The 25,023-nt window shown below is 51.0% G+C and overlaps 1 protein-coding gene across 1 annotated transcript in view; it reads right to left on the bottom strand.

The window, feature by feature from the left end:
- The window catches only part of CFAP46 (cilia and flagella associated protein 46), a 102,835-nt gene that overhangs the window by 67,298 nt on the left and 10,514 nt on the right, over positions 1-25,023 (bottom strand). Inside the window, 11 exon segments of the mRNA XM_073884690.1 lie at positions 297-462; positions 1,684-1,896; positions 3,191-3,324; positions 4,217-4,344; positions 5,046-5,176; positions 5,351-5,474; positions 6,817-6,937; positions 7,055-7,283; positions 10,803-10,993; positions 13,390-13,488; positions 24,558-24,657. Coding sequence (XP_073740791.1) covers positions 297-462; positions 1,684-1,896; positions 3,191-3,324; positions 4,217-4,344; positions 5,046-5,176; positions 5,351-5,474; positions 6,817-6,937; positions 7,055-7,283; positions 10,803-10,993; positions 13,390-13,488; positions 24,558-24,657 — 1,636 coding nt within the window.

Genomic DNA, 25,023 nt, shown 5'->3' with positions numbered 1-25,023 from the left:
GATTAAGACTCAGTGGACGTGGCTCCTGGCCAGACCACATCGGTGGTTTTAAGCAGGCTCCAGTCCTGAGGCCGGGTGGCCTGACCCCCACCTACAGCCGGTGGCCTGCGGCCTCCCCGAGAACGTCCAGGGCTCTCCTGTTTCCTTATGTTTAGAGAACTGCATGTTTCCCACTGCTCCTTGCCCTGCACCCCGTTTCCTGGCCGTGGAAACCCCACCTCCTAACTGTTCTGCCATCTGTCACCTCTGCTAATTGAGTGAGGGTCTCCCAGCCTCGCATGGGGTGGGGGTTGTACCTCCACCGCAGTCCTGACTTCAGAGCTGGCTACCGAGTCCAGTGGTATGTGAAACAGGTTCGAGCGCACGGGTCTTTTAGATTTTTCTGGCACTTGGGCTGGAATCCAGTTAAGAATCAAGCCTCGAGCCAATGCATTGCAGAGCATCACCAACATGGTGGGGTCTCTGGAAAGCAACGCACCGGCGGTGAGAGCACACTCCCATGCACAGGCTCAAGCAGAGGCAGACGCGCGGACCTCAGGAGTCCCGGCTCTCATCTTGCTGGGACGAAACACACAGACGCCTGTGGTTCTGGCCCCGGTTCATGGAGTTGTTCTCAGACCTTCCAGGGGACACTGGCTGTGACGAGGGCCACACTGGGGACGCCTCAGTCCCCCGCCACAGGTGGCCTTCACACAGAGGGCGCCCCCACCCACCCCGTGCCAGGTGGGCGGGCTCCTCAGGGCGTCACTGGGGGCTGGACAGAGAGGCCCACCTGGCCTCTGTGCTGGCTCTGGAGCATCTGCCCATCCGGCCTTACTCATGCCTCAGGCATGCCCATGGGTCAATTAAAATGGTCCATGTGTCAAGAATCAGGGACTCAAAGTCTGATCCCCAACCACGATGGCACTTTGCAGGGGAGCTGCCGGGGGGAGACGCTGGTGTCCACGGGGTCCCGGCAGGCGCTCGAGTCAGAGGGGCGTCTGTGGGGCCTGCTGAGCAGTTCCGGATCTCGCGGTCCATTTTTGTTGTTTGTCACTTACAAAAATCCACACACACATTGCTACATTCCAGCCCATTGTAACGTCTCTACCTCAGTATCTGATGCAAAAATCTAAAATCTTACTGCTCAGACTAAAAGCCAAACCAACAACAACAAACGAGAGTTCTGAAATGTCACCCTCGTCAGGCAAACTTTAACCCGACTTGATGGTTTCAAATGTTTAATTTTAGCTCAAAGGCTCACATCCACCTGCATAAGAAAGCACACACATGTAGCAGATTTCCAACCCTCTCCAAAACGAGAGTGAGATTCGTAGATGGGGTTGCTCTTTCCTTCCATTTTCCCAAGGGACTTGGGTCTCAGCAAAGAGTCCTTAAAATCCTTCTGTCTGGAACAGAGTGAGGCCGGCAGGAATCTGTGCGGGGCGCTGCGGGGGCCGAGGGGGGCTGCATGTGGGCGAGGGTGAGCATCTGTGTCCCCACAGGTTTCCCCATGCCCTGTCACCACCACACACCAGCCAACAGCGGCCCCGCCATTCAGCAGGAGGACAGGGGGGGAGGTTGTCCCAGGGCAGCACGTGTGACCCCACAGTTCCCAGGCCTGAATCGAGGTCTCTCGGGGCATCAGGATGGAGCCAGCCCAGGAGGTCAGGAGTGCATGCAGTGCCCGCCAGCCACACCTACCCGTTGTGGCCCGTGGCCTTGACGATGCTCAGGAGGTGGTCCAGGGTGTCCACAAGCTCCTTCTGCCTCCCGGCCACGATGAGGTGGTGGTTGTGGTTCAGGACGTAGACCACGGCGTTCTGCACGATCCAGCCCTCCTGGATCTCCTGTCCGATCTCAGCAGACCGCAACCAGCTGTGCATGGCGCTCTGCGACAGACTCTCGATCCAGGTCCTGCACCACAATGCACCCCGTCAAGCTCTTCCTTTGGAACAGGACCTTTCTCAAATGGCCAACATGACATCTGCCGACAGCCCAGCTGTCTGCGGTGTCTGGGGTCAGAAAGGTGCCCCTGCTGGGGCTGCCTGCTGGACCCACCACGTTCCCTCCTGGGGCCCAGCTCTGCCCAGCATCCCGTCCCCCAGCTGGACGTTCTCCCTCAGCACTGAGTTCCCACACACGCAGATCACACCCTCCCACTCTGTGCCTCGCCCGCAAACCTCCCTCTGGGCCCCCGGCCGCCTGTCCACCTCTGCAGCCTCCCCTCCCGCCCCCCGCAGGGCAGCCCATTCTCTTGGACCCATGTTCCCAACACCATTTTGGTAAAGGGCCAAACAGCAAGTATTCTAGGCTTCGTGAGCCACAGGTAGTCTCTGTGGCACCTTTTTCTCTTTTTTATTTTACAAATGTTTAATACATCAAAACCACTCTTAGCGCGTGGACTGTACAGAAGCAGCCGTGGGTCAGGTGTGGCCTGGGCCGTGGTTTACTGAGCCTCCTCCCCTGCAGGCAGGGCCCTCAACAGGCATGGCATGCCCCCGCCACGTGGCAGCAGGCTCCCGGGGGCAGAGGCCCAGGCTGTGCTCCGTGCGACGCTCTGAGGACTGAGGCAAAGACACCCGTCCATGTAACAAACACCGAGACAAACGTTATGTGCGCAAAACGAACGTGCCACCATCCGTGGGAGTGGGCGGCGGCCAAGAGCCTGTTCGCTGGTGGAACCGACAGGGAAAGTGGCTCACCACTTTCCTCGATGGCTCCTGTGAGATGTATGGATAGCCACTCGTTACCACGTTCTCTTTTAAAAATTAGATTAAAGATGACTAAAACCCATCACGTTAACACCGCACCTCAAACTCGTGCCTGTTTCTGTGGTGGCGGCTCACGTGGCATGTCTTCTGGACTGTCCTCTACACAAAGTGCTCCTTCCCATCCACACTCAGGATGACAGAGGCCCAGACACATGGGCCGGTCCCGTGGGAGAGCGGACCACAGCCCCTCCTGTGAGCAGAGCCACCCCTCCTCCACACTCCCGCCACGAAGACCGTCCCCTGCTCTCCTGTTCTCACTAATAACACACTAACTGGGAGGACCCATGGGTGTCACACACAACACAAGCCACACACGTGGTCCAGGCGCAGCCACCCCCGGATCTGTGCCCTGATGCCCCTGGCCACCCAGCCCGCGCTCTGTGGACAAGCCGGGCCCGCAGCTGCTGGGGACGCCTGGGCCCTGTCAGGCCACCTACTGGTACGTGATCCACTGTGCGTTGTCCTCCGGGGACTCGACTGTGTATCCGGCTGAGTGCTGGCTCAGGTCCTCCGGGGGGTGCGGATGGTTATTTAGGTCCACACCCTCTGAGCGCAGCAACTGGACGGTGGCCTGCAGAGGAAGTGTGCGGCAGGAGCGGTCGGGGCGTGGGCAGACCCTGTGATGAACCCCATGGTCTTCTCAGCGTGCCCTCCCCACCCCCCACCTGCCCCATGAATCCTGTGTCTCAGGAAGAGAAGGCCCGTTCTAAGGGCACAGTCCCGGTCACGCCATTGCTCAGACACCGTCACTTCTGGGCGTCTGTCCCCCGCCCCCGGTCACTCTGCGAGTGTGCGGAGATACTGATGGCGGCGGAGGGCACCGGCATGGGTGGAGGGGCCGGCCGCACAAAGGGGGCTGGGGAGGGTGGACGGTCCTGCTGCCACCTGCTGTCGGCTCACCAGCACCAGGCTCTGCCCCACCGTCATCGTGTCCCTAGCTCACGGCACAGACTCCATCATTCAGTGAGGCTCTAGCCCCACTGACCCCAAGACAAACAGTCCCAAGTGGCCCCAACAATGATGGAGTTACAAGATGTCACCACGGTCGCCTCCCTGAGTGGAGGTGCAGGTGGCGCGGCAGAGAGCTCAGCCCCGCGGCCCCAGCGCTGACCCTGGGGTCTCTGCGTGCTGACTGCAGGAGGCAACGGTGAACCCCGGAAAGGCCGGCCCACCTCTGATGAGAGTAGATAAAACATGCACACCTCACTCAAAGTGCGGTTGAAGCAAACACCCCCAAAATGCAACCGTCACCTTAGTACTTCCAGAACTTTGGGTTCCAGATTGAGAAATGATTTCTAGGGAAAAATATGTACTGACACATAATCACAATACGTTTGTGAACCCAGGAAAACGCCCCTCCTCTGCACTGCTGTTTCAGGAGACGGTCTCACGGGGAGCGCCCCACGCCGGTCCAGGCGCCCATGCTGAGTGCACACCCGCGATGCCACGGAGCAGGGACGCACCTCTGCACTGATGAACCCCACCTCCGCGAACTTCCGGAGCAGGCTGGGGGACACCTGCCTCTGCAGGGTGGCCTCCGCCTGGCCCCAGGCCTCCTGGGTCTGGCTGTCTCCAGCCTTCTTCTTCTTTCCTGAGGGAAAGGGTCGCGCTCTAGCCTCGCTCTGACATGCTTGTCTTTTCTAGCAAACAAAATACAAGGATTCCTGGCCCAGGAAGGGGCCGGAGGAAAACTCCCCAGTGGGCAGGGCTCCCCTGAGGGGGGTGGCTAGGGCACCCCGACAACACATTCTTGGTTTTGCTCGTGCAGTTCTGCCACTCGAGAAGCCCCCAGCCCCGTGGAGCCTGCGGTTCCCACGTCCCCGGCCATCTGGGACCCCTGGCACGTCCCTGTGTCCTGTCTACTAGACCAGAACTCCTCTGGGGAGCTGGCCCCCACACTCCCGAGAAAGTCGCCTGGTCACGCTCGGCCATGGTCACCCCTGCCCTCTGCCCTCTGCCCCCAGGCTCCCAGCCCAGCGGCCTTGGTTCTCTTGCTCATAGCAGGTGCCTTCCCCTTTCTGAGCCCCTGATGACCTCGAGTGACCCGAGCCAGCAGTCAAGGGTGAGACAGCTGCATGGAGGGCCTGATGGGTCACGGTGAGCTGGGTCCCAGCAGAGATACACTGACCCGCACCGCGGCCTCCACTGGGAGCCTGTCCCACCGACCACCCTGTGCTGAGAGCCCCTGCCCAGCCGCTGCCCGCAGCGCCATGGCCTCTCGGCTCTGGGCTTCAGAGAAGGCGCAAAGCCCCGAGCGGTGTCCGGCTGGTGCGCGGGTGGGGGCCCTGGTACCTTTCTTCGGCCGCACCAGCTTCTTCACCTTCACGTTGTCATACAGGAGACAGAAGCGGCTCGCCGCCCGGCACACATCCCACACACCGTGCCTCCGGGCAACTTTGGCGAGCTCTGCCCAGATCTGGATTCTGCTCACCAGCCAGGGAGGAGGGCAACACGTGAGGGGCAGCGAGATCAGGAAGCTCCCAGACCTGCCGCCGCTGCACGAGAGGGCACCTGGTGGCTCCGCGTGGCAGGGCCCCACGCGCCTCCCTCCAGGGCACTGGCACCGGGTGCCCACGGGGCTGTGCCACCTCACCCACCTCTCCTTGTCATCCTCACTCCCCAGACGCCGCAGATGCCCAGCAGCTTTGTCCACGCTGATGATGTGGTGCCGTGCCTTCGCAGACAGGTAGGTGAACCGGCCCCTGGATGTCCCCATGGAAACTGAGGGTGGCAATGGAAATGCCAGGCTGACGTCAGAACAGTAAGGGACCCAGGACTGGGAGGGGCTGCGTCTGTGTCCTGGGGGCCGGGAGCCACGGGCATGGCCGCCTCCGGCAGCGGCTGGGTTCTGCTGGTTCTGGTGGAGCCTCTCTGGTGGGTTCTCCCTCACATCGGCCCCTGCCCGACACCCCCCACCCACCCTCATGGCCTGACCCTTTGATCTGCTCGGTGGTGGAGGCTCCTTCTGGTGCACGGAGCCCAAACTTCGAGAGCTCGGGCTCCCTGAGCGCTGGGATGCCCAGCACAGTGGTACAGGGTGCCCAGCACATGCTAATCCCCCTCAGCCAACATGCCAGCCCTGGGGAGCCAGCCCTGGGGAGTCAGCCCTGGGGAGCCAACCCTCGGGAGCCAGGCCTGGGGAGCCAACCCTCGGGAGCCAGCCCTGGGGAGCCAGCCCTCGGGAGCCAGCCCTCGGGAACCAGCCCTCGGAGCCCCCTGAAGCCCTCTCCATGCAGGGCCACAGGGCCTTCTCCGGCTGGATTATTGGCAGGCCGGCAACACACTGGCTGATCAGAGCACGTCAGTACTGCTCACACAGCTCTACCCTTGCCGGGGTGAGGTGGAAACCCAAGGTGGCACCAGCACAGCCCAGAGGAGCCCCACGGCCAGCAGAGGGCCATGTCCCAGAGCAGGCCTCTCCCACCGCTGGGGCATGACAACTGGGGGAGCAGAGCGTTGGGGCAGCCTTGGGTGGGGCTCCCCGGCCGGGCACAGACCTGCCATCCACAAGGATGTGATGCGCTGGGCAGATCAGTGATGTGGGCAGAACTGAGCCCCCAAAAAGGTATGATGAAACCCTAACCCCCACAACCTCCAAATGTGACCTTATTTGTGTCTTTACAGGGGTGATCGAGTTACAGTGAGATCCTTAGGGTGGGCCCTAATATGTTATGACGGATGTCCTTAAAAAGGAGGAACTCTGGACCCAGAGAAACAGGTACCGAGGGAAGACGCTGTGAAGAACGGAGAAGACTGCCATCTGCAAGCCAAAGGGGGCTGGAGCCACCCTCCGCCCGACCTCAGGGGGAGCTCCTAGCCCTGTTGCCACCTCATCTGGACCCCGGGCCTCCAGCCCGCTGGTCGGTCCTGCGGTGAAGGAGGTCCTTGGTGACAGAGACTGAGCTGAGACCCAGCCTGGCTTTTTCAGAGCCCCAGACCGCTCGCACATCAAGGCCTGGGCAGGCAGGTGCGGACCTCAGGTGGAGCACAGCATGGCCCCCACATGCCAGGGCGGCTCCTGAGCAGAAACATGCTGGGCTCCAGGAGTGAGGACAGTGTGTACCTTTGGCCTCGTTCTCACTGTCGAGCACAATTTGGAAGGTGTCGGGGGCTAGCACCAGGCCGGCATTCACCAGGAGAGCCCGCTTCTTCCTGACGCTATCTTTTGGGATAGCTTTTTTTGCCTGCAACAGGAAGAGGTGGTATGATGAGCGGGCTATTACATCATCTAAAGCGACCCTGTCCTGCGCTGTGTGCAGGCCCCCAGTCCCTGGGCAACCCTGCAGAGGCCATGATGGCACCTGCTCAATGGCCATGATGGCCTTGTCCTCAGCACGCTCAGGGGACCGGTACAGCATGGTACACAAGTGCAGCCGGTTCAAGGCCATGGTGAGCTTGTCCTGGTAGAGGCCGAGGCTGTCCAGGAGCATGGCCTTCTGCAGGTGTTGCATGGCTGCCTCCAGCCGGTGCTCGTCCTCCTCGATGTGTGCTATCTCCATGTGGACTTGGCAACGGAGCAGGACCATGAGGCTGGGGAGGGACAGCACGGTGTGACACAGGCCCGGGGCATGCTGACTTCCTGTGAGACCCTCCCGGTGCCTGGGCTTCCCAGCATCCTTCAGCTCCCGCCTGGCTTTGCCCAGAGGACTCACACGAGGGGACGAGCAGGGAGGTCCCTGCAGAGCAGCTGGGACCTGGGTTCTGGGGCTGAGAAGCAGCAGGTCAGCAGACTGGGGACCATGCCAGTGAGACCTGCTGGGTGGAGGGCTCAGCGGACATGGGAAGCTTGCGATGCTGCCGCCACCACCTCTGTCCATAGGTACCATCCCACCCACCACGCCCCACCACTGCCCACCGCCGCCGACAGAAGCCTGCTCTTTGCCCCCCAGGATGGGGCCCTGCTCTGGTCTTAGCAGCTGAGGAACACCCCCCACTCAGAACGGCCTCCGCATCCCATGGGCCCTCACCCCTGCCTGGCTGCTTCTCTGGCTGGGCCCCTGCAAGCATCTGCACATGTCACTGGAGTGTCCTCAGAGCTTTTCCACCCACAACGGGCAGAGACCCCACATCACAGCCGCTGCCCTGGGACACCAGCATTAGCAAATCCGACAAATTCGGCGGAACGCAAGTTCTGCAGGACCCTTGAACTGGCTGAGCGCAGATGGAGGCGTAAATGCCACGTGGTATGCCTGTGACCTCAGGGACAAGGACACAGGAGTGCCTGAGGCTTCACCCACGCCCGTGAGGGGTCCCTGGTTAGTGCCGGGGTGTGGTCCATGCGCCTCGTCAGGGAACCAGGTTCACAGACTCTGTCCAGAATGGGCCATGTTTCTGGGGCAGGCCCTGCCCTGAATGATGCTCCTCTGGGCAGCATGAGCCCGGACCCCACAGTGGGAGACCCGTCCAGGGCTGACTGAGCCGAGGAGCTGGCTGAGGCAAGCCAACAGCACACGCTCAGCACAGGGGGCTACACAGAGGGACAGCTCACATCAGGAACAATCTGGCAGAGCACGGGGCCACTAAGCCAAGGAGGCGAGATTGGAGCTCAGCCTGGGCAGTAGGAGTCACAGGCGGATGGAGTGAAGGGTTCTGCGGTGCCGGAGACTGGACATGCAGGAGCCTGTCCAGCACCAGACATGCTTAACTCAACACCTATTACAACAAAACGAACGCTTCTCCAAAGAAGATGGCAGAAGCCAAGCACTCCATAGTGCATCACCCACAGTGTCTAGCACACAACAAATAACACTAGATGTGCAAGGAAAGAGAAAAGTATGACCCACAGTCAGGATACGGGAAGGGCCAGATGTTGGGTTTACCAGATAAATCCTTCAACTCAGATATTAAAATACAAATATAAATGTATTCAAAAACCTGAAGGAAGACAATACTAAGGACAGAACAGATATGGAATCTCAGGAAAGGAGAACCCGCAGAAACCGGAGACGCTAGAGCTCAAAACAGGAATATTTGAAGTTGGAAAGCTCCTGCTTGGGGCTCACAGCAGGCTGGAAACAGGGGGAGGAAGAGCCAGTGGTCCTAGAAGTCATCCACTGGAGGAACAGATTGAACAAGATTTTTAAAACGAGCAGAGGCTTGGGACCGGCGGGCTGTATTCAGGACACGTGCAAGCTCAAGCCCCAGGAGGCAGAGAGCGAGGATGAACAGATAACAGCTAATAATTTCTGATGAGAGGCCCCGTCACATGTCTAAGCATCTCAGGAGACCCAAGTAGGAGTTTTTAAAGGCTCCGGGGAATACCACAATCAGAACTCTGAACACAGAAAGGAGCAGAAAGGCACATAGCGAATGGCAGAACCACGCTGAAAACAGCGCACCCTTTTATCAGGAACTATGATGGCCAGAATAAATAAAACAGCCTCTTCAAAATGTTTAAAGAAGAAAAATATCTGTAAACCCAGAATCCAATAAGCAGTGACAATAGTCTTCAAAGATGAGAGTGAGGTAAAGTCAGTTTCAGATCAACAAGAGTTCTTCACCTGCAGGAAGGTCTTTAGAGTGAAATAAAGCAGGTGGGAACTTGGATGTGTGCGAAGGAGAGAAGAGCCAGTGGGATCAGCAAAGTAGATAAACATGAGAAACTACTATTTTCCTCTGTAATTTTCTTAAAAACAAACAAAACCACTGGCTGTATAACCAAATGACAGCACGGCAAGGTGAGGTAGATCTGTTTATACGTAAGACACATCACACCATGTCCAGACGTGAAGCCCACGACCACAACAGCTCCAAGGCAGTGGGTGCTGCGAGTGGGGAGAAGCACTGCAGGGCTCCAGCATCGGGACGTGCGGAGGGGTGCGCAACCCGCCCACGTGGACTTCGCTGCCTGAGGACCTGTATCACTAGCCCTTGAACAACCCGCTGCCCCAGGACTCATGGTGGAGAAACAAAGAAGCAAGCGAAGGAAGTGGGGTAGGATTCTAAAAATTAGCCTCAGGGAAGGCAGGGAAAGAGCATCAGGAAGCAGAAGGGATGGCAGAAAGAAATGAGGTCAGAGACAAGCTCAGTGCAACACCAAACACAGAGGAGCTAGAGCTCCAGCCACCACACACATGGTCCCAGTAGATGAAAGGAAGATGGGTGGATGCTGCCCACCGGATGCATGCTTCAAAGCCTAAAACAGCATCTCCTGCCCCTCTTCTCCCTGCTTTACCTTTTAGCAGTAGGCCTAAAGGCCTTTTTAGCACTTAACACAGCCAGCCTACTGAAAGCAGAGTGGAGATGTAGGTGTGGGTGCAGGTATAGATGGTGGCGCAGGTGTGGGTGCAGGTGCAGGTATAGATGGAGGTGCAGGTGTGGGTGCAGGTGCAGATATAGATGGAGGCACAGGTGTGGGTGCAGGTGCAGGTATAGATGGAGGCACAGGTGTGGGTGCAGGTGCAGGTATAGATGGAGGTGCACGTGCAGGTATAGATGGCAGTGCAGGTGTGGGTGCAGGTGCTAGGCTGTACACCCTCACAGCACCTGTCTAGGGCCTGCTGTTGTGCCTGGCCCAGGGCAGGTGCTCAGCAAGTGTGTGATGAATGTGTCCAACCCAGTGCGGACAGAAGGCATGGCATTCCACACTTCAGCACTGACCCATCTGTGCTCCAGACACCAGGTGATGGGCCTGGCTTCACAGCCAGTGGGCACCACACTGTGGCCATGGCAGGCTCTTCCACCAGAGCTTGTGGAGCAGGGACAACTGGGTTCTGGTGCCGGTCTTGGGAGGAAGTTGGACCTGAACTGAATCTTGCTGTCAGTGTGTGCCTGCAGGCTCGTGGAGCCTCGGTGCTGGGACCCGGGCTGGCCCTAACTTTACGTCAGTTGGTGGCGAGGGCCCTCCAGCGCTGCCTGGGGCCCACTTGTGGCCTCGTCACTGCGGCAGCTCTGCAAGCCCTTTCTGATGCTGGTAGATTTTCCTGCCAGCACCGCTTTTTGGGGAAATGAGCTGGATCTCATCTCTGTCCTGGTGTCGAAGGGTCTGCCCAGCCCTCTTCCACACGAGCATCCCCCTCTCTGAGCCCAGGATCAGGAGGCACAGGCTACCTGTCCACCTTCTCCAGGATGTCCGCGATGTTGGTCAGCGGCTTCCGCAGGTGGTGCCGCAGGTTGTGCTGCAGCAATGGGAGACACGTGTTCCACTGGGTGGTACACACCACGTGGATGAGCCCGGGCTCACCCAGCCGCACGGCCCGCTGGAGTGCCATGTCAAGTCTCTGCACTATGTTCAGCTGGGTCTGCACGAAACACACAGGCCAGTCTGTGAAGACTGAAGGGGAGTCCCGCACACCACCTGGGGAGCTGGAGGGTCAGGAGGCAGCAGGTGGGGCCAGGGCCCAAAGTCTGAGTCTGTCTGTGGCAATGGCCCATGTCACCTTTTCTAGAAGGGACTGGTTGTCTATAAGATACTTCCTTAAAAGGCTTAGAATGGGCTCTGCACACCCACGGATCTCTTTCTCTTCCATGAGCTGATTCCATCCAAGTGTGCGTATTTCCCGGGCTTGCATATTCACCGTGGCCTACAGCCAGTTATGTTTGCCACCCAAAGACCATCTTCTCTCTTCTGTGCTACAAGTGTGCTCCCACCAGCCAGTCTCTGGTCCCACATTCGAGGATGTGTGGAAGCGGTTTACAGCCCACGCTTCCGCAGAGCCCCCTGGGGCTGCCCGCCAATCCTAACTCGGCCACGTCCCACGGCCTCTGGCTGCCAGCACCCTCACACTGCACCTCCGCATATACCTGCACCCGCACCTCCACCTGCACCTCCATCTATACCTGCACCTGCACCCACACCTGCGCCTCCGTGTATACCTGCACCTGCACCCACACCTCCACCTGCACCTGCACCTCCATCTATACCGGCACCTGCACCCACACCTGCGCCTCCATCTATACATGCACCCGCACCTCCACGTATACCTACACCTGCACCCACACCTGCACCTCCGTGTATACCTGCACCCGCACCTCCACCTCCATCTATACCTGCACCTGCACCCACACCTGCACCTCCATCTATACCTGCACCCACACTTGCACCTCCGTGTATACCTGCACCTGCACCCACACCTCCACCTGCATCTATACCTGCACCTGCACCCACACCTGCGCCTGCATCTGCACCTGCACCCACACCTGTGCCTCCATCTATACCTGTACCTGCACCCACACCTGTGCCTCCATCTATACCTGCACCTGCACCCACACCTGCACCTCCATCTGTACCTGCACCCACACTTGCACCTCCGTGTATACCTGCACCTGCACCCACACCTCTACCTGCATCTGCACCTGCACCCACACCTCCACCTGCATCTGCACCTGCACCCACACCTGTGCCTCCATCTATACCTGCACCTGCACCCACACCTGTGCCTCAATCTATACCTGCACCTGCACCCACACCTGCACCTCCATCTATGCCTGCACCTGCACCCACACCTCCACCTGCACCTGCACCTCCATCTATACTCACACTGCCTTCTGAATTAGCACCTGAGGCCTCCCGACCAGTACCAGCGGACAGAAGCCGAGGGACTGAGCTCAACACAGCCGCCCGCCACAGCCCCTTGGGCCACGTGCTCTGCTGCAGCCCGTGATAAAACCTGGGGCCAGTGTGCTCTGGAAGCCAGGTCCTACACAGCCCTGGTCAGGCTTCTGCCAGGTGCTGGACAAGGTCAAGGCTAGAAGAGCCACATGAGCAAGTCCAGCAGGAACATGAACATCCACCAGGCAGCAAGGAAGGCGCCATGCGGAGCCTACTGCAGGTGCGGAGGACGGAGCCCTGTGCCTGCTGCTGGCCTCTGGCCGGAAGGCTCTCTGGAGGCGCCATGAGCTGATCCACGAGTGCCCGCCTCAGCTCCACATCAACACTAGTCACCACTACTCTGTTCCAGTAGATTCTTTTCCTTTAAAGCTGCAAAAATTCTCATTAAAGAGTAGTCTAAAATAATCTCTGGATCCCTTTCCTGGCAGGGCTGCCGGTCCAAATCCTACTGCGCTAAATAAGCCGATGGGAGAGAGCAGCCAAGCTCATGTCGCCTGTAAATCTTTGCCACCATGTTTAGACAGCTGCTGCCACACCAGCTCATCGGAAAGAAGCTGCCTCCTCTCCGACAGCAGAACGAACGTGGCAGACAAGGCCACCATCTCCAGGTGGAGCAGCTGAGGAAGAGCAGCTCTGGTGAGCACAGTACCCCCTCCCAGCGGGGTCCTCTGGACTTTCCCTGCCTGGACTGCCCGCCTCTCCCCGCAACGCGCCCCTGGGATCCCCGCCTGCCCCCCCCCCACCCCTGGGATCCCTGCCTCCCCCCCACACGTCCTGGGGTCCCTGTATCCACAACAACCTCTGATGACCCTCTTCTGCCCACCTCTGGATCCCCAGCCCAGCACGCAGGCTGCATGAGCCCCACACGCCCGGCAGGCCAGATGACCCTGGGAGCTGTGGGGGACTGTGCTCGCTGCTATGGAGAATGGCAGCCAGTCCTGGTGGGGCTCCTGCCAGAGAGGCTGTGTTCACAGGTGGGAACCCGACGCACAGGAGGCTGGCCTATGTCCCCGTCACCTGGGAGTCAGCAGCTTCCAGGAAGTGTGCAAAACCGCTCAGTGATGCTGAGCCTGCTCAGGGGTTTACCTCAACGGCTGCTCGGACATAGATTTTAATTTTACTTTCGAGTCTTAAAGCTTCTAATTCGTACTCCAGGCATTCGATTTCAATCAGCTTCCCAGGATCCTGCAGGACACACACAGTTTTTGTATACATGGGAGATTTTTAATGAAAGCAATCACACACATTCATTAACTTCAAAGACCATTTTAAAATACAACTAACTTACTAGGTAGAAATTTGACAAGAAAACATAAGAGAATACAAAGACATACAACAAAAACTTAAAATGTTCCCCCAAAATGCAAAGATTTAAATGAGAAAGCAAACAAAGTTTTTTTGATACCTTTTTAATCGTGGGGGGGGGGGGAAAGGATAGTTAATTTCACTGGACACTGAATTTTTACTTGAGTACACCAACTTCAGATAGCAAACGTGTTTTGTTTTACTTATCCCTGATAGGGTTAGGATGAGAGCGCCCTGCTTGGTGGAGGCAGAGGTGTGGGCTGCAGGAACCCGGGACTTGTCTTTGCGGGGCACACTGCGCTTCTACCAAACTGCGAAGCTTTCTGCATTCCCTCCAGCTGTGACTGTGGTGAGAGCTTCCCCACGTCCTCTCCCACGCTGCTGAGTGTGGTCAGTCTTGAACTGTAGCCAGTCTAGGAGGTGTGTCTCTGTGAGTTAGTACAGGATGTACACTGGTCTCCGCCTCGGTTCCCAGCACAACTCCTGGAACCCCTGTAATGCTCTAAGTGACAGAGCACCAGGAGCATCTTTCCTTCTGAATATGTGACTCCCATGGGCTCCTGGGTACGAGCTGGTCACACAAAGACCAAGCCATGATTAGAAGCTTGGGATTCTCAGCCCTGCCCCTATCCTCCAGAAATGCATCAATAATTGGATCATGCCTACGTGAGGAAGCCCCCATAAAATCCCAATAGTACAGGGTTTGGGGAGCCTCCAGGTTGGTAAACATGTCCACATACTGGAAGGGTGACCCACCCCAACTCCACAGGGATAGAAGCTCTTGCCTGTGCTTGGGACCCTCCTAGACCTCGCCCTCTATATCTCTTCATCTGGCCGTTCATCTGCATCTTTTATTATATAATAAATTGGTAAACCTGTTTCCCTGAGTTCTGTGAGCCACTCTGGAAACTTAATCAAACCCAAGGAGGGGGTTGTGGGTACCCTTAATTTGTAGGCAAAAAGGACAGTTGTGGGTAACTTGGGGACCTTCTACTCACCACTGGCACCAAAGTAGGGGAGCAGTTTTGTGGGGCTGAGTCCTTCACCTGTGGGATCTGATGCTGTCTCTAATAAGAGCATCAGAATTGCCTAAAATTATAGGACACCCAGCTGGTGTCTCAGAGACTTGCTTGCTGTGGGGAAAACCCACACACATTTGGTGTTGGAAGTGCCGGAAGTGCACTGTTCTGTGGGAAAGCAAAGCAGAAACACTCAGGACTTGGAAAACCAGCTCTTCCCAGAGTAGTCAACAACACAAGTAATGACATTCCACACCTTTGCTTCTCTCTATCCACACATCTTCACCGGGGGAAGTGTCTATCCAGAGCTTTCCCTTTTTTTTTTTTTTTTTTTTGGTTGTTTTCTTGATACTGAGAGTTCTCTGAATATTCTGGATATGAAGCCCTTTATCAGATATGTGATTTGCAGACATTTTCAGTCAGGATCTGGTTTGTATTTTCATATTTTCTGAATAGTAGCAAAGAACAAAGGTTCTTCATTTTAACAAAATGTATCAATATCTTGTATGAATTATGCTCTTGATATCAAATCTAAGAATTCTTTGCCTAACTCAAAGTCACAAAGATTTGATTTTTTTTTCTAGAAGTTGTATAGTTTTAACTCTCACATTTAGGTCTACAATGCATTTTGAGCTAATTTCTGTATATGGTGTGAAGTAGGGGCCAATGTTTTTGTTTTGTTTGTTCTTGTTTTTGTTTTTTACCGTGTGGCTATTCACCTGCTGCAGTACCATTTGTTTAAAAGATGACTTTATCCACCGGTTGCCATTACACGTCCATGGAAAGTCAGCTGGCCATATGTTTGCGGGTCTGAGCGTGGACTCATTCCATCTACATCACTTCCTTCAGGCCAGCGCCACACTGGCTCGACTACTGCGCACCCACCATATGTCCTGGAGCGACGTAGCGCCCATCTTCTGACACTTGTGTGTTTCCAGAGCTGCTTTGCCTTAGCTTGGCTCCTTTGCATTTCCATGCAAGTTTCATGATCAGTGTGACCATCTCTGAGGCTCTCCTACGAGGACTCTGCATGGGAGTGCGCCAGAGCCACCATCCAACCCGGACAGAGGCCTATGATTCACATCAGTATCTTCATTCTAAACAGCCAATGACCTTTTGAAGAGATATAACTATTTTTTAAAAGTCTTTCACATTTGTTCATGTACTTGCCCTTTCTGGGGGCTGCTCTCTATTTTCTGCAGATCTGGACTTCCATCTGGTGCCACTTTCTTCCACCTGAAGAGCTGCCTCTAAAGTTTCTTGTAATCTGGGTCAGACTCTTTCAGATTTTACATATTTTAATAAATACTTTACCTCTGTTTTTTTTTAATTTTAAAGATTTTTTAAAAATTTATTTGAGAGAGGGGCGCCTGGGTGGCTCAGTCATTAAGCGTCTGCCTTTGGCTAAGGTCGTGATCCCAGGGTCCTGGGATCGGGCCTTGCATCGGGCTCCCTGCTCCGTGGGGAGGCCTGCTTCCCCCTCTCCAACTCCCCCTGCTGTGTTCCCTCTCTCTCTATGTCTCTCTCTGTCAAATAAATAGATAAAATCTTTAAAAAAAATTTATTTGAGAGAGAGAGAGAGCACAGAGAGAGAGGGAGAAGCAGGCTCCCCACTGAGCAGGGAGCCCAATGCGGGGCTCAATCCCAGGACCCCAGGATCATGACCTGAGCCGAAGGCAGACAATCAACCAACTGAGCTGGTTTTGAAAGATACTTTCCCAGTGTAGATTTTTAGGTAGATAGTTTTCTTGTTTTCATATTTTAAATATGTTGATCTTATGTCTTGTGGCTTGTATTGTTTCCAACAAAAAGTTGGCTGCCATTCTTACCGGTGCTCCTTAGTACATAATGTTTTCCCCCCTTTAAAGATGACCACATTTAGAATTTTGACCCATTATTTCTCAATATACTTTCTTCTACTCCCTTCTTTCTCTCCTCTCCTTCAGGGACTCTGATTATACACAAGTTAGTCTGCCTGAAGTTGCCCCATGGCTCGCAGAAGCTCTGTTTTTCCGTGTTTCTCCCCTGTTTCATTCTGGGTGGTGCTAATCTTTTCCTCTGAAATGTCTATGCTGCTTTATTTTTTTAAAAAAATGTATTGAGGTATAATTGACAAATAAAATTGTATATATTGAGTGTAAATGTGATGATTTGATATATGTATACATTATGAAATTATAACCATATCAAATAAATTAACAAATCAATCGCCTCACATATTTTGTTTTGTTTTTCTTTTTAGTGAGAATGCCTAAGATCTACTCTTTAGGAACTTTCAAATATACAACACAGTATTACTATTATTATTTTTTTTAAAGATTTTATTTATTTGACAGAGAGATTGACAGCAAGAGAGGGAACACAAGCAGGGGGAGTGGGAGAGGGAGAAGCAAGCTTCCCGTGGAGCAGGGAGCCTGATGCGGGGCTCGATCCCAGGACCCTGGGACCATGACCTGAGCCGAAGGCAGATGCCTAATGACTGAGCCCCCCAGGTGCCCCTACAACACAGTATTATTAACTACAGTCACCAAGCTGCACATTAGAACCTTAAAACTTATTCCTCTTATAACTAAAACTTAGTCCCGTTTGACCAACATCTCCCCGCTTCCTGCACCCCCTAGGCCCTAGCAAGCACCATTTTATTCTGTTTCTCCATCTGGCTACTTTCACTCAGCATAATACCTCTAGACTCATCCACGTTGCCACAAATGGCAGGATTTCCTCTGTGTGTGTGTACACATACACAGTCTGTATTATGTAATTATATATATATATAACTATGTTGTCTATAGACTGTGTATTTCTATGTGTACACACACATTTTCTTTATCCATTCATCCACTGACAGGTTGTTCCCATATCTTGGCTATTGTGATCAATGCTTCAGTGAACATGGGGGTACAGATATCTCTTTGAGATACTGATTTCACTTCCTTTGGATATATTCCCAGGAGTAGAACTGCTGGATCATACTGTTGTCTATTTTTAATTTTTTAAGGAACTTCCCCACTGTTTTCCATAATGGCTGTACCAATTTACATTCCCACCTAAAGTGTACAAGGGTTTCCTTTTCTCCACATCCTTGGGCATCTGAAGTGGGGTAGAAGCCAATACTTGTTACCTCTTATATTTTTGATAACAGCCATTCTAACAGGTGTAAGGTGATACCGTGGTTTTGATTTGTATCTCCCTGATGATGAGTGATGTTAAGTACCTTTTCATGTACCGGTGGTTGGCCATTTGAGTGTCTTCCTTGAAAAAATGTTTACTTGGGTCTTTAGCTCATTTTATTCATTAGATTATTTGGGGGTTTTTGCTACTGAATTGTATGAGTTCCTTATATATTTTAGATATCAATCCCTTATCAGATACATGGTTTGCAAATATTTTTCTCCTGTTTCATAGGGTGCCTTTTCACTGTGTGGACGGTCTCCTTTGCTGTGCAGAAGCTTGTAGTTTGATGTAGTCCCACTTGCTTACTTTTGCTTTCGTTGTCATATTCAAAAAATTGCCAAGACCAATGTCAAGAAGCTTTTTCCCTATGTCTTCATATAGAAGGAGTTTTATGGTTTCAGGTCCTAAAGGTCTTTAAACCATTTCCAGTTAATTTTTGTGAGTGGTGTAATATAGGGGTCCAATTTCATTCCTCTGCATGTGGACGCCCAGTTTCCCCATCTTGTGTTATCAGTGCGCTTGTCAAAGACATTAATGTGTGTGGGTTGATTTCTGGGCTCTCAATTCTATTCCATTGTTCTATGCATTTACTTTTAAGCCAGGACCACACTGTTCTGATCACTACAGCTTTTTAACATAGGTGCACATCAAGAAGTGTGATGCCTCCAGCTTTGTTCTTCTTTCTCAAGAGTGCTTTCGCTCTTCAGTGGTTCCATACAAATTTTAAGACTTTTTAAAAATTTTTGTGAGAAGGGCCATTGGAATTTTGATAGAGATTGCATTGAATCTGTACATGGTTTTGGGTAGTATAGACATTTTAACGATTTTAATTCTTTCAATCCATAAACATTGACTATCTTTCCATTTATTTGTGTCTTCCTCAATTTCTTTTATCAGTGTCTTATAGTTTTCAGTGTATAGGTTTTCCACTTCCTTGGCTAAATTTATTCCTAAGTATTTTATGGTTTTTGATACTATTATAAATGGGATTGTTTTCTTAATTCCTCTTTCAGATAGTTCATTGTTAGTGTACAGAAACAACTGATTTCTGCTGATTGTGAATTTTGCAACTTTACTGAATTTGCTCATTAGTTCTAACAGTTTTTGGTGGAATTTTCCCTGTAGCTTTTCACCATGGAGTATGATGTGAGCTGTGGGCTGGTCTTAGGTGACCTTTGTTATGTTGCGATAACATTCTTTCTATACCAAATTTGTTGGGAGTTTTATCATGAAAGGATGTTGAATTTTGACAAATGCTTTTCTTGCATGTGTTGAGATGATCATATGGCTTTTATCCTTCTTTCTGTTAATATGTTGCATCACATTTATTTGATTTGTCTGTGTTAAACCATTTTTGCATCCTCAGGATAAATCATACCTGATCTTGGCATATGATCTCTACAATGTGCTGTTGAATCTAGTTTGCTGGTATTTTGTTGAGGACTTTTGCATCCATGTTCATCAGGGATACTGGTCTGTGGTTTTCTTTTCTTGTGGTGTCTTTGTCTGGCTTTGCTACCAAAGCGATCGAGGCCTTAAAAATGAGTTGGGGAGTGTTCCTTTCTCTTCAGTTTTTTTTTTTTTAAGAGTTTTTAAAGGATTGGCAGCAATTCTTCTTTAAATGTTTGGTATAATTTACTAGTGAAGTCATCTGGTCCTGGGCATTTCTTTGTTGGGAGATTTTTTATTACTATTTCAAACTACTTACTAGTTATCAGTATATTCAGATTTCCCATTTCTTCATGATTCAGTCTTGGTAGATTGTGTGTTTCTATAAAACAGCCAGAAAAGAAGATGATAATAATAAGTCCTTACCTATTAACAATTACTTTAAATATGAAGAACGAAATTCGCCTATTAAAAGACAGAGTACTGAACGTATTAAATTTTTTCTAAAAAGACCCAACTATCTGCTGCCCACAAGAGACTTACTTCAGCTACTTTCTTATAGGTTATCCATCTTGTTGGGGTATAATTTTCATAGTGTTCTCTTATGATCCTTCATATCTCTGTGGTATCAGTGGTAATGTCCCCTCTTTCATTTCTGATTTTATTTGAGTCTTCTCTTCTATATATGTCTATTAAGCCCATTTGGTCTCAAGTGTAGCTCAAGCCCAATATATCCCTAATGATTTTCTGTTTGGATGATATATCCACGTTGAAAGTGAAGTCTTTCATATCCCTACTATTATTGTGTTGCTGTATATTTCTGCTTTCAGATCTGTTACTACTCGCTTCATGCCCTTAGGCGCTCTAATGCTGGGTATGTATGTATGCACAATTGTTACATTCTCTTGATTAATCAATTGTTTATCATTATATAATGATCTTTTTGTCTCATTACTTTTTTTTTTTTTTTTACTTTTGGATAAGTAAGTATAGCTACTCCTGCTCTTGTGGTTACCATCTGCATGGAATATCTTTTCCCATCCCTTCACGTTCAGCCTACATGTGTCCTTAAAGCTGAAGTAAGTCTCTTGTGGGCAGCATATAGTTGCGTCTTTTAAAAAAAATTTAATACATTCAGTACTCTGTCTTTTAATAGGTTAATTTAGTCCTTCATATTTAAAATAATTGTTAATAGGTAAGGACTAACTATTATCATCTTCTTTTCTGGCTGTTTTATAGCTTCTTTTTTCCTTTCTCCTTCTGTGATTTGATGATTCTCCAGTGTGGTATGCTTTGACTCTTTTCTTTTAATCTTTTGTGCATTGTGCTTTGTGGTTACCATGAAGCTTACAGAAAACATCTATAGTCATGACAATCTATTTTAAGTTGAAACAACTTCACTCCAATCACATACAAAAATTCTACCTTTTTACTACTCCCCACTACATTTTATATTTTTCATGTCACAATCTACATCTTTTAATGTTTTGTATCCATTAACAAATTATTGTAGCAAGTTATTCTTAGTAATTTTGTCTTTTAGACTTTATACAAGGTGAAATGATTTATACACCATTACAGTATAAGAGTATTCTGATGTAACTATATACTTACCTTTACCAGTCAGTTTTATACTTCCGTATATTTTCCTGTTATTAATTAATGTCCTTTCATTTCACCTTGAAGAACTGTCTTTAGCATTTCTTCGAGGGCAGGTCTAGTGTCGATCAACTCCCTCAGCTTTTGTTTGTCCGGGACTGTCTTTCTCTCTCCTTTGTTTCTGAAGGACAGTTTTGCTGGATAAAATATTCTTGTTTGGCAGTTTTTCCCTTCAGCACTTTGAATATATCATCCAATCCCTTCCTGGCCTGCAAGGTTTCTGCTGATAAATCCATTGAGAGCCTTATGGAGATTCCCTTGTATCAGATCATTTTGGTTCTCCTGCTGCTTTCAAAATTCTTTTATAATAATAATAATTTGTATAATAGAACTTTGGCACTTTTATTATCATATGCCTTGGTGAAGTCTTCACTGGGTTGAATCTCTATGAGACCTATGAGCTTCGTGTACTTGGATGACCAAACCTCTTCTCCAGATTTGGGGGGTTTTCAACCATTATTTTTTTTAATCAGTTTTCTTGCCCCTTCCTCTCCCTTTGCCTCTGGGACTCCCATAAAGCAAATATTGTTTTGCTTGCTAGTATCCCATAATTCACATAGGCTTTCTATTCTCTTTTTCATTTTTTCTCCTCTGGAAAATTTCAAATGATCTTTTAGTTTACAAATTCTTTTTTCTGCTTGATCAAGCCTCCTATTGATGCTCTCCACTATACTTTTCACTTCATTCACCGTATTTATTCTTCGGCTCCAGGATCTCTATTTGATTGTTTTTTTAAATGATTTTTATCACTATTGAACTTCTCATTTTGTTCACACATTTTTCCTGATTTCATTGTGTATCTGTGTTCCTTGTAGCTTGCTGAGCTTCCTTAAAACAATTATTTTGAATTATTTGTCTGGCAATTCATATACCTCCATTTCTTTGGAGTAGGTTATGGGAAAATTGTTGTGTTTCTTTGGTGGTGTCGTGTTTCCTTGATTTTTTGTGTTTTTTGTAGCCTTGTGTTGATGTCTGTGCATTTGATGAAGTAGTCATCTCTTCCAGACTTTACAGTCCAGTTTCGGTGGGGAGAGACCTTCACCTGTGGGTGGGGTGAAGAGAATGCCAGCGAGGTAGGATGTGGCTGGGAAAGCCCAGCATCATCGTCTCCATGCAGCTCCATCAGCTGAGGTTAGCCTCAGCAAAGACTGTAGGATTCTTCAACAGTCAAGGCCGCTGGTCTCTAGTTTCAAGGTCTGTTGGAGTCCTCGGTGGCGAAGGCTGCTGGGGACCTCCTGATCACTTTTTCTCCCACAGGGAATGTCATGGCCATGGGGATCTCTTTTGGCACTGGATCTGGGTTGCAAGCACCCTAGCAGTGGTGGCACGGATTTCTGGTGCACGGGCGCCAATGGAGCAGTCGTGGAGCTGAAGACTACACGGGAGTGCTTGCGCAGCAACAGCGGTTCTGGGGTCCTGGGCACTGGCTAGCTGACAGAAGCCATACTGTGTGTGACACAGGTGTGTGTCCAGTGGCCAGGAAGCCGGAATCTAGATCTAACTGCTTTAAATTCCATGGCAGGAACTATTCTCAGCCCTGTGTAACTCTGAAGACTGGTCCCGGGTCTCTGGTTAGGCGGGCCCCTCTCCACCTTGTGTAGTTCCCTTCCACACGTGCACGAATCAGAACTCAGCTGAAGACTCCAAGGGGGAGCCTCTGGAGCTCTCCAGAAGTCTCATTTTGTGCAGTTCATTCCTCTCTGGTGCTCTGTCCTGTGAGCTGGAGCTGCTCCGTCCTCCTGACTGCCACCTCCTCCTCAATCCAGGTAGACTGTCTTAGGTTTCACCTGTGTTCCCCTCCCTCGCTGAGTCTGCAAAGTCTCTAGGCAGTAAGCTAGGTGATGATGAGACTCACCCCCATTTGTTCCCCACCTCTCAAGCTTTGCTTTCCTTCATTATCTGTTGTTCAGTGTCTTGAAAAATACTGTTTCATATATTGTTTGGTTTTTTTAGTTGTTTCAGGCATGAGGGCCTTTTACCCCAACTTGGCCAGAAAACGTTCATTTCTTTCACTATGTCAATTTCATATTCTTTCCCCCTTTTAAGAAAAGGTTCACTTATTCCTCAACAATCATACAAAATGACAAGTTTGTTTTTGTTTACCATTACTCTTAAGAGGATAGTAAAATGTCAGGCACTGCAGTTCAGTGTTGGAAATCTAACTCTGCCTCACAGTCACTTCTAGTTTCCTTGATTATGACTCTTCCCTCTTGGTTGATGTTGCTCCAAACGGATCCCCTGGAGTGACTCAGCTCTTGGACTTCTCAGCCAGGAGGCTCGTCAATGCAGGGAGACCCTCTGAAGAAAGAGCTGACAAACCCTGAAAATCTGAACATGCCCTTTTAGGGAGACTGTAATGATGTTAACATCCATTCCTCTGTTCAACAAAATCTGCCGAGCACCTCTGAAGTGCCAGGTATTACGCTGGGAAATGGGGCTACAACAGCAAATGGATCAGGCAGGTCCCTGTCCTCCAAGAGGTTGTGTTCTCATAGCAAAAATGGACAATCACCAAGTAACACATAAACTTACCAGGAAAATATAACAATTCCAATACCCATAAAAAATGACAAATGTACGCTGTAAAAATGAGATATTCATATTTGCAGGGAGAGATTTAACACATTTCTCATAGAAATCAAGAAAGTCAATGGATAAAAATGAGTGCGGATGTAAAAATCTAAACCAATTAACACTGAGAGCTCTTTAATGGATACCTATAGAATCCTTTACTTAAAAAATGAAGACATCCTTTTCAAGTACGCACAGAATATTTACAAAATCTAAGAACAACAAATACTGAGTATATTGCAAAAGGCCAGTTGAGGAGAGGGTACTGTGATCTCAGACGTGCAATTCACTGGGCCCTCTGCATTTGAGTTACACATTTAACTTTAAAAAAAAGAACCGGCGCTAGATGTTTCCATGGATACCACAGACCATGGCAGCACCAGGAGGACAACACACTCCCAGGGGGAGTGTCCCTCTCACAGGAGGTTGCTCTCTGCGGATGGTCTGAGCAGAGTGAGACCCCAGTGCTAAGGCTGGGCCACTCTATGTGGAAACAGAAGATGGGAATGGAGCCATAAAAGAACTCTGAAGTCCTTCAAAAATAGCTACCTCCGCTGTTTCCATCCCCTGTGCTCTCTGGCCGCGGAGTTCTCCGGCCTCAGCTATACCCACCCCTGCACGCCCATCCCAGCTCTCCCATCAGGCAGTCCTATCCAAGTACTACCAGACTGTCAAGGTCCAAGTGAAGTTTTATTTCCTTTTTTAGAACAATTTCCAGATCAACAGAACCACAAATATGACTGATTTCCCTTCTGGTAAACTGTATGTCTTATTACCTGCACCATGGAAGGGACACTATGCTAGAGCTTTATTTAGAGGGAAACTTCGGAGAAGCAGCTGATATCTAAGAATCACAGGTACTTTGGGACTAAACACAGCAGGTGCCCAATGGAAAAGGCAGGAAGTGACTCTGGTGGCCACGCGGACTGTGGCTGCAACGCAGCGAGAGTGCGTGAGGCACATGTCACATCATCTCAACTGGGTGAAAGGCACATGTGGAAAACTGGCGGCATTTTGCCAACCACATTACTAGGCCCTCCTGTGGGAGGGTTTTGGAATTTCTTTCCCTCCCCTTTGCCTTTTATGTCCAGGTGACAATGAGCAGGTGCCATACATCCACAGTCACCCATCACTTACTGTGCTGTCAATATTCTTCAAGTCTGAGAGGCAGCCAGAGGAGATCTCCTCACATTTCAAGGTCAAAGAGAGACGAGCCAATTCAAAAAGCAAAAGAATTCTGGAAATGAAGAAACAAAAGAGCAATGGATCAGAGGAGGCATCAGGGAACATTTACCTGCATGTACCTGTAGGGGAGAAAAAGCAGTCATCAGTTAACCAGAGGCGGGAAACAAAAATAAAACAAACATCCTAGGTCCCCAAGCCCAGCCCCCGCCAGGCCCTGACACAGAACTTGGCGGAAATGAAGAGCTCCGCCCGCTGGGCGAACTGCTCCTCGCTCTCTGCCCTCAGGTGGGTACAAATGCAGGGAAGGAGGCAGGGAAGCGCCCCGCACAGCCTCTTGGCGCCTCAGGTGCCACCGTCCGAATCATCAGAGCAGTGGGGGCAACACGGGCAACAGCCATGAATTTCCTGACTCAAAGCT

The sequence above is a fragment of the Callorhinus ursinus genome, unplaced genomic scaffold (genome assembly GCF_003265705.2).
Source record: "Callorhinus ursinus isolate GAN/ISIS: 27379988/994484 unplaced genomic scaffold, GSC_fseal_2.0 scaffold58, whole genome shotgun sequence".
Classification (NCBI taxonomy): Eukaryota; Metazoa; Chordata; class Mammalia; order Carnivora; family Otariidae; genus Callorhinus; species Callorhinus ursinus.
This window is presented reverse-complemented; position numbering and strand designations above follow the sequence as displayed.